The sequence below is a fragment of the Brassica oleracea genome, chromosome C8 (assembly GCF_000695525.1).
Source record: "Brassica oleracea var. oleracea cultivar TO1000 chromosome C8, BOL, whole genome shotgun sequence".
In the NCBI taxonomy this organism is placed as follows: Eukaryota; Viridiplantae; Streptophyta; class Magnoliopsida; order Brassicales; family Brassicaceae; genus Brassica; species Brassica oleracea.
The window spans coordinates 17,160,939-17,170,744 of record NC_027755.1 but is presented as its reverse complement, the minus strand read 5'-3'; the positions used below and the strand labels follow the sequence as shown (position 1 = coordinate 17,170,744).

General features: G+C 30.3%; 1 protein-coding gene and 1 non-coding gene across 2 annotated transcripts; both read left to right on the top strand.

Moving 5' to 3' along the window:
* The first annotated feature begins 4,919 nt into the window (after positions 1-4,919).
* Positions 4,920-6,889, top strand: LOC106310387 (gibberellic acid methyltransferase 1-like). The gene is made up of 3 exons (XM_013747622.1): positions 4,920-5,476; positions 5,750-6,034; positions 6,375-6,889. Exons 1-3 carry the CDS (start codon positions 5,006-5,008, stop codon positions 6,738-6,740), a joined length of 1,122 nt encoding a protein of 373 aa, XP_013603076.1. The 5' UTR covers positions 4,920-5,005; the 3' UTR covers positions 6,741-6,889.
* Positions 6,890-7,007: 118 nt separating this feature from the next.
* Positions 7,008-7,081, top strand: TRNAI-AAU. Its single transcript has one exon. It is a non-coding gene; the product is annotated as a tRNA-Ile (tRNA).
* The last annotated feature ends 2,725 nt before the right edge of the window (positions 7,082-9,806 follow it).

Here is a 9,806-nt window from a genome sequence, read left to right as displayed (position 1 = left end):
ATTTTTATGTTAATTTTCGAAACTTTATTTTATATAGTATAGATTTGTACATGATGTTTTTAACTTTGTAAGTTTAACTTATTTGATAATTATTTATATTTTATTTGAAATAAAAAAATTCGTAATATTAACATTTTTAGAAATACCAAATTGAAAAACGATTTGGTATATTTTTGGTGCTTTAAAATAATATGTGAACATTCTCAATGATTTATAATATCAACTTATATATAGTATATGTTAGTTTGAATATTTTCAATAGTATATAACCTAAACTTTGAAAATCATGAGTTTAAATTTAGATTTATATAGTTATACTTGTTTGAAAGTCTTGTATTTTTAAATTAATTATTCTTTTCGTTATTTATTTTTTAATTTTTGAAAAATATTAAACATTATGTTAACTTAATATAGTATTTATATTTTTGTAAATTTACCTTATTCGATATTGATTTATATTTTAGTTTGAAATATACATTTTGTTTTGTAATATTAACATTTTTAAAAATAGTAAACTTAAATAATAATTTGTCATACTACGATTGGTCGTTCAAATCCTATGTGGACGCTCTCGATGGCTTATAGCCTCAACTTTTATATAGTATAGATTTAAATAACTGAAAAATACCAATAAAAATATTTAAAGTCGGCATCTTAAGTTAATATTCTTACAAATCTTAAATTTTCTTGAAAAACAAAACAAAACAAAACGAAAAAAATGCTTACTTGATATATATATGCTAACTCTTCATTTATTAAAGTCAGAATTATAAAATTATGTCTTAAAGTATGTCAAAACATACAAATAGCTTATAAATCAAAATAAAAATAAATAATTAATTTCATAATACTTAATATGATTAAATAAATATAAAGGTAAACTGAAATTTAGTATTTGTTTTTTATTTATATTGGTCTCAGCTATAAAATATTATAAATTTATAATATGTTATATGAGTTTTTTAGAAAAAATAATGGTTGATTGTGTTTCTTTTTTACCGAGCCAATTTATTATTTAGTTTACGATAAGTTACAAAGCTCTGTTAATTTCTTTCATAATACTTAATATGATCAGATAAATATAAAGGTAAACTGAAATTTAGTATTTGTTTTTTTCTTTATATTGGTCTCAGCTATAAAATATTATAAATTTATAATATGTTATATGAGTTTTTTAGAAAAATAATGGTTGATTGTGATTCTTTTTTTACCGAGCCAATTTATTATTTAGTTTACAATAAGTTACAAAGCTCTGTTAGAAATAAGTCATGGTAACAATAATTTACGTATGTAAGAAATATATTCTTAAACAAGTCATTTATCTATATTTTTTCAAATCATTTATCTATGTGTTCTCAAACTGTTTTTATCAATAAATGAATAAACATAGATATTTAGTAATCAACAATTAAAATTTAATAAATTTTGACATATATGTTTTTAAGAAAATAATTATAAAAAATATTCATTAAACTAATCAAATATGTTTTTTAGAAAAAACTCTAAATATTCTATAATCAATAAGTTTTTTTTTTAAAATATGGTCATTAAAAATTATGCAAACTATATGGTGACTTTCATAAGTCTTTAGTGTAATTCACCTATAAAATTTATAGGACATATGGTTATGAAACTTTATTAAAGCAATTAACATTTCATATAAAACTAAAAATGATCTCACACGAGTTCTATCAATGAAAGATATTTGAAACATAATGTTATTAATATATATGGCAACATAAAAAAATCAAAGAGGCTAAAAATTAAACTAAATTAGTTGAAAATTCAAATAATATTTACAAATAATATTGACATTAGAGTATAGTCTGAGACTCTCGACAACAGAAAATAAAGATATGAAAAATATTCATTATACATTCGTTAGTTGGAAAATATTTTAATATATTATCTAAGTTTATGAAATATGATGTGAACTAATAAAACATCATAATCACACCATTAATTAATTTTGTAACTAGATCAAGTAGAAGATGTATCTAATATATTTTATTTATATGTGTTTATTTTAATAAATAAAAAATTATTTAACATTAGTTTAAAGTTGTATATATTTATTTCTCTTTTTATTATATCTAAAATAAAATTACTATTTAAATTTCATAAAAATATTTATTATGATTGAACTCTATATAAAATACTAACACATATGCATTTAAGCGACTCCAGTATGAGTATTTCAAATACAGATATTCACAAAAATATATAATATTTTTACTTTCATTGTAAGAAATACAGAATAAAGCTATATATTGTGCATATACATTAATTTTCTTATGTTTTTTTCAAATAGAAGTAAAGCTAGATATTGTGCATATGCATTAATTTTCTTATGTTTTTTCAAATAGAAAGATAGATAAAAAAATTATAAAGTGTACTATTTTTTTTATCATGAATATAATGATCAATAATTTTTTTTAAATAAGATTAATAAACACTATAAACACGATTATAAATACACTTACACATTTACATATACAAAAGGATATCTAAATATTAGTTTTTAAAGAGTATAATTGTATAAAAATCTAAATAGAAAACATAATAAAGCATACTTTGAATAAAAATTCATATAAAAATGTATATAAACCAATTATACTTCATTATCTTAAAATTAATATAAAATAATACAAATTATTAAAATAAACTACGCAAGTTGAAAATCTAGTAGTTATATATAAGTCTTAAAACTTCTTTGGAGTCGTGCGTTTTTTTTTTGGTTTTATTAACTTTGTAAAACACTAGTTTCTTAGTCGTGAGTTTTTTTTTACAAACTAAATTTAGGCATAACAAAATTAAATGTTAAAATATTGACCTAATACATAATGTTTAAAAGGTCGTATGAGATGAATAGAAACTTTGTTTGCAACGTAGTTGTGTAAGCTGTTTATATAGATTTTAAATCATTTCAGAAATTTATCTATTTGTTATCTACTTATCTTAAATCATTGACATGTTATCTCACATACATGATTATTTCAAAACATTAACAATTTAGAATTCAAATTTATTTTAATTTTTAGGTTTATATTAAATTTGGATAAAAAGGTCTTTTCATATTTAAGAAAGCGTAATTATCAAAAATGAAAAATAAAAGTATATATTTCAAATTTCAAATCACAAATAGGGTATTTTCAAATTATCCCTTATTTTATTCCCATTTACTCTACTTTGTTTACCGATCACACTCTTAGACTATGATCTATGAGAGAGAAGGGGGATTGCATTGCATCCCTATGATCTTAGTCCCATGAGTCGTTCTCACCGATAATTAAATGGCCTTATTGTTTTGGTTGTTAGGCTGTTTTCTTCACCTTCTTGTTTTGGTCGGTACATGAACCGAAATTTTGTTGATACTATAAATAATACGAATAAAGAAACTATGAAATGACACTATACTAAACCCTTTCTCCATCAAAACCCTAATTTCGGAAGTTTGATAGGTTTGTAAAGCATCCAAGAACTTTTCTGTGTTTTTTTCTAAACAAAAGAATAATAAAGTTAATTTATAGTGAGGAGGACATTCTAAGTTTTTTAATAAACATGTCATATCTTGGTATTAGTATTTGGATTAATAAAAATATTAAACTGAACCAAAAATCATTATAATAAACATGCGTATAAACATCAATTGTTTCATTATCTGTTTGTGTTACGTCCGTGTTTGCATTAAAATTATCATAGTACATTTTATCGTTTATTGTGCTATAGTAAATCGTCTTCACAGTAAATATGAAACGAACAAGTTATATGATTTGCTTAAGAATTGTCGAAAAGACAATCATTTTTCATGCCATTTTATTCTGATCTCACACTCGATCCACACTTTGTGCAAATTTTCGGAACATTATGCTATATCTCTTGTGATATTTTATTGGTTATAAATATGTATCGAAAGAAAAAATAATCTTAAAGGACAGATCACAACGACTGGTTTTATAAATACGCATATATATATACTAGTATTTGTAGGTACCAAAGTTAAAACGCAACTGCTACTCTTTTTTTTTTAACACAACTTTTATTAAACTTCATAAAACAAGAGTTAGGTGGGAGTCATAATGGCATCAACCATACAAAGAGCTTCTTTAGCTAGAGAGTCAGAAAAACTCAACTGCTAGTCTCTTATGCTTTTCTTTTGTCAGCCAACTACTACTCCCTTTAGATTTAGAGAGAGCGACGTATCATCATTATTTCATAATATAGATGAATACTTTAATTTCAATTGCATGAAAAACATTGAAAACGTCTACTAACAGAAAGTTTTGTGAATTAACTTTCTAATGCTTTTTGCTTAGGGTAAACATATCTGTTACACGCTATAACCCACATATAACCATTCACCAAATTAACTATTTCTTCGATGTAGACATGAAGTCGCTGAACATTATCAAATGAACGGTCCCCACGATGTGGAAAAATCTCAGCTAGCAGTTTCATTCAGTCAATTTATTCTCAAACTTGATCCACACTTGTACAAATTTCATTGGTACTATTAAGACTTTTTCATAAGGTTTTCTTGCTTTGTATTATAAAAAGTTTTCAAAATGCTATAGAAAATGTCATAAAAGACCAATATTGCAAATTTTAACTCAGGTAACGTTATAAATTGAATAAATGTATAAATCACATATTAGGTTTTATAAAGGTCAATAAAAAGCTTCTTTAGAAATAGTTCTTGAAGTATGTATAAACTTTAACGAATCATTTTCTAAACCTAAAATCTGCGATGGTAATTTTGGAGAACAAAACAAAATCATGGTAATATTTAGAATGACCATATAGGTAAATCAATATTTTTTTGTGACGTGTCTTGAATTAAAGTAAAAACTAGTAGAATCCTTTGAATCCATAATGTGGCCTATATATATAGACGTTGCGTTTGTTTCTCATGCATCTTCATTAAGACCAAATAGAGACCCTCCTTCTTACTTACATAGTAGTAACGTTAACCAAAAAATTCTTAAGCCATATTTTACCATAAAATATGGATTATTCCGGGCACCTCGAGCACATGCTCTGCAAGCATGGCGGAGACGATGACGTCAGCTTCGACCAAAACAGCTTCGGTGCGGCCGCAGCGATAGCCTCGAGCGAACAAATTCTGACGTCAGCCATCGATTCCATGAAGCTCAACCAAGTAGTTCACCTACAGATTGCCGATTTGAGCCTCGGAGCCGCAGGCCACACGTTTTCCGCGGTAGACACGGTAGTTGAGGTGTTAAGGCGGAAGCTGGCCATGATTAACGGCGGAACCGAGCCAGCGTTTGAAGTCTTCTTCTCCGACCTGCGCCCTTCGAAGGACTTCACCTCGTCGTTTCGACCGTTGGAAGACAGAGTTGACGGCTCGGGGAAGAAGTACTACTCCGCTGGCGTTTCCGGCTCGTTCAGTTGGAGGCTGTTTCCGAAAGGAGAGCTCCATGTTGTTGTGACGAGTTCCTTACAATGGCTCTCTCGGGTATATCTTTTGATTTAGTTTATTTTACTCACTTCTTGATGAATAAATAACACATAGTATTCGAATATTTTATGTAATTAAAAATGGCTATATAATAAAACGAAGCTTCTAGTTGATTGTTTATTATAAATGAAAATATACATAGAAATACTAGTTGAAACTTAATATAAAATCCATTAAATGTTAATGAACAATATATAAAAACAACAATTTATAAAGTCAGATTATTCCGAACCAAAAAGTGTATCATTATTTCATTTTTGGATATGATAGATACCGAGAAAGGTGATGAAGAAAGGATCGGAGCGATGGAATAAGGGAAGGGCGTGGATTCAAGGAGCACAGAGAGAAGTTGTAGAGGCATACGCGGAGCAGTCAGACAAGGACTTAGTCCAGTTCTTGAAATGTCGGAAAGAAGAAATTATGGTAGGAGGAATGTTGTTTATGTTGATGGCTGGTCGACCTTCTGACTTAGAGAGTCAAGTCAGTGATGAATCCCGTCTCAAGCTCATTTTCACAACTTTCATGGATCAAGCATGGCAAGATCTAGTAGATGAGGTAATAAGGGCCCACCCTGACGTCATTAACCTTTTTAATGCTCTATATTATGCTCACTCTGTTTTATGTTTTGGTTAAAATTATACTTTTGTAATATTAAAAAATTTCTTTTTAAAAATCAAATATTACTAATAATATAAATTTTAAGTGAATTAACTAATCATAAATGATGCAATAAAATATTATGTCAACCTATTTTTAATAAAGTTAAAACTATTTCTAAACCATCAAAAAAATTATATTTTGAAAAACTAAATCTCTTCTAAAACATCTTACATTATGAAGTGGAGAAGTGTATGTATGAAATTGATATTTTCATATTTTGGTGACTTTGTAAAAGGGTTCAATAAAAGAGGAGAGAAGAGATGGTTTCAACATTCCGGTCTACCTTAGAAACACAGAGGAAGTGGCGGCTGCGATAGAAAGTTGTGGTGGTTTCAAGATAGAGAAGATGGAGCTATTGAAAATAGATGACCCTATGAATGCTAGACAGCAAGAGTTTATGAAAGATCCGGATTCATACGGTCGAGCCATGGCTAATTTGGTTCAAGCTGGTCTTATAAAGCCAATGGTTGAGAACTATCTCGGTCCTGACCTAACCAGCAAGTTATTCAAACGGTATGCAATTCGAGCTGCTAACAACAAAGAATTTCTCACGAAGAATTATTTCTATCATATGATCGCTGTTTCAGCGATTCGGGTTTGAAGTTAGTTAACTACCTAGCATGTCAAAGTTTATATATACGATATCGTTTGACGGATGCAAGATGAAATAAGTGATTATATTAGACTGAAACCATTGTATTTCAGATATATTATAGATTAATAGTGTTGTGTTGTGTTGTCCTTTACGTTATCTCTACACGATGCGTTGATGCAATCATGCCATGCATACAATACAAAGAAGTGCGCAAGATGAAATAAACCGACACATCAATTACAATATACAGTTCGGCTTTACTAAAATTGTAAAGGCCTATTAGCTCAGCTGGTTAGAGCGTCGTGCTAATAACGCGAAGGTCACAGGTTCGAAACCTGTATAGGCCACTCTTTTTAAGTTTTTGACTTTTTTTTTGTATATAAATATACTTCTCTCCTTCTCATATTTTTTTATTAAAACGGTGAAGTCATATCTCGCCTGGTAACTCTATAACTTCCACGGATTATCGTTTTCTTTCTTAGTCCTAGATTTGAATGTTGTGTGATATAGCTAGTACTCGTTTTTTTTTTGAATTTTTAGAAATATTGGTGGAGCTATATGGTGGTGAGGATGATGAAAGAAATCATTCGGATTCCCATTGATTTCCTTACGGGAAAGATGTGATCATAAACCAGCTACTTTTGACTCATCACCATTCTCCCTTACTTTTTTTTCTTTTGTTATAATCACTCTCTGATTCATGTCCTTCGTTGTCTGCTTAGATTGTCGGTTTGGTTGATGGTCTCTATAAAATTTGAAATATATTATTGGTATCTTGTTGATGGTGAGAGATGACGAAAGAAATCATTCGGATTCCCATTGATTTCCTTAGTGAAATATGTGATCACAAACCAGCTACTTCTGATTCATCATCATTTAAACGATCCGTCTCCTATTTCACTTTTCAGTATTCGATTTGATTTTGTCAGTATCTTTGAAGTGGCCAGTGATGCAAGAAAATATTTGCTACTCTTGATGAAGAACATCACGTTGTTATTCAATTGATGATTGGTTAACCACCAAGATCTCTGAGGCCTACTCTTCTTACTCTACACTAAGTTTAATTAATCTGTTTTGCCTTAAACAAGCCATTTGTTTTTGTTTAGGCGGCTTAATTTATTTAATTCTAAGTTAGATTGGTTCAATATATTAATGAACCGAACCATTGGTTGTGTTCAATTGCGATATCACTAGCTCAGGCTAAACTGTTCGACCCTTTTGCACCTAAACAGAACAAAATCATTTTTTCTTTTTTGAAATTTCCTCAGTAAAACTAAACGCGAAGTGAACCGAACTAAACTGTTAGAAGAGTAATACGGTTCTAAGGCCAGTTTTGGAAGTGAACCGAACAATCATACATACAATCTATATAATACTAAAAGTAACATATCCTCATCATATAGCTATAGCTATGCCACGTACTACAAAATAATCAACCAATCATATATTTTTTTTTAACACGACGAACAGGCTTCATCATATTCTTTTTGGGTCTACTATTCACGTTTGGGCTTGATTTTTTTTCGCCCAAATTAATAAACGAAAACTCAAGCCGACGCATGATGATCTCGACATCTTCCTCTCTACCCCTTCGTTTTCTCCGATTGAAAAACCTGAAAAATGAGTTCAGATCGATCCACTTCTGGACAATCGTTTCGTTTTCTTTGTTTCAATCATTCATTGATGGGTTCCTTTCGTTTTCTTTATTTCATCCCTATTTATACGATGATGCCTTTTCATTTTAAAAACCCTAATCGAAAACTCACTCTCCGCAACGAAACACTATGTCGACAAAGCCAAACGACAAATCGATCATCTCCTCCTCCGACAGCAACGACGAGTCGAAAACCGGATCTAATCCAGTTCAATCCGCTGTGGTTAAAGCGAACGGGAAGACGCATGTTTCCTCCGATGACAATCGCGAACTAATGCTCTTCAACGAAGTATCACTGGGTCCTCAGGAAACGGATTTACGGTTTCGTCTGATTCACTTCTGGGAGGGTCGAAATCCACTGAAAAAGACTATCCGAGTTGGCGCCCCTTGAGAACAGTCCCGTGGACTTTGAGGAGGACCGTTTCCGGTTCCATTCCTATGAAGACTTCGAAGCTGGTTGTGATATGAAAGGTGATCTTTTCAGTAAGTTTTCTATCATTTAGTAATATGTTGCTTCCACATACTTAGTTTGTTATTTTATACACAATATCTCACAATTAGTAGCTAACAATCTACAAAAAACAATATCTGATTTTAGATTAGGGTGTTATCTTAAATTCATAACTTATTAATTATAAGCTTTCTCAACAACATTCTGCTTCTCAACCTGTACCAGATGTTATTGGACACTTGAAACTGGTTAACGGCCAGAGCCTCGATATGCGCCCCTTCATTGACGATGCCGAGCTCGCAACCACTCGGCGTATATTGGTGCATGTGCAGTCGCATGAGTAAGTGTTTACGTTAACCTTTTTGTCCAAATCACACAGTACACTATGGTATTTTCCAAAACTGAAAATGTTAATCGTTTGCAGGGGACCTGTTATGAAGCTCTATCTTTGGGACCAAGCTGCTGTGGATTTCTGCAAGAAGTTCAAGTCTTCTGACAACACTCCCTCCGTGATTTTGGTGACTACTGTTTACCCCAAACGTTTAGGAGGTACGCTTTTCACTATCTCAGACTGAATCACACCTTACAATCCTAAATTCTCTGTATAGCCCATATACTTTACCTCTGTGTCATCGCAGTCGTTTGGCTTTGTTCTTTGTAGTTGTTTAATTTTTATAAATATTGCATAGAGAGTAAAAGCACAAACAAAGAACTAATAAGTATATTTTTTGTTTCATTTTCCTTTGTCTATGACAACATAATACTACAGGCACACTTGCTCTCACATCCATGACCTCTTCACGGGTCTTTTTAGACTACGATGTCCAACCAACTAAGGAGTATATCGGCTGGTATGTTTAAAATTTTAGTATACAATAATTAGAACCCTTGCCAGTTACAATCAGTTTGAGTTATGAAATGTTTTCAAACGTTGGAGCAGGTTGGGAAGAAATCCAGATATTGCCAA

Bases quoted from the DNA above. Each gene is read 5' to 3' on its own strand.
- LOC106310387 (XM_013747622.1), top strand. From the start codon at position 5,006: ATGGATTATTCCGGGCACCTCGAGCACATGCTCTGCAAGCATGGCGGA. The intron at 5,477-5,749 runs GTATATCTTTTG...TGGATATGATAG, and splicing joins CCTTACAATGGCTCTCTCGG to ATACCGAGAAAGGTGATGAA. The intron at 6,035-6,374 runs GTAATAAGGGCC...ACTTTGTAAAAG, and splicing joins GGCAAGATCTAGTAGATGAG to GGTTCAATAAAAGAGGAGAG.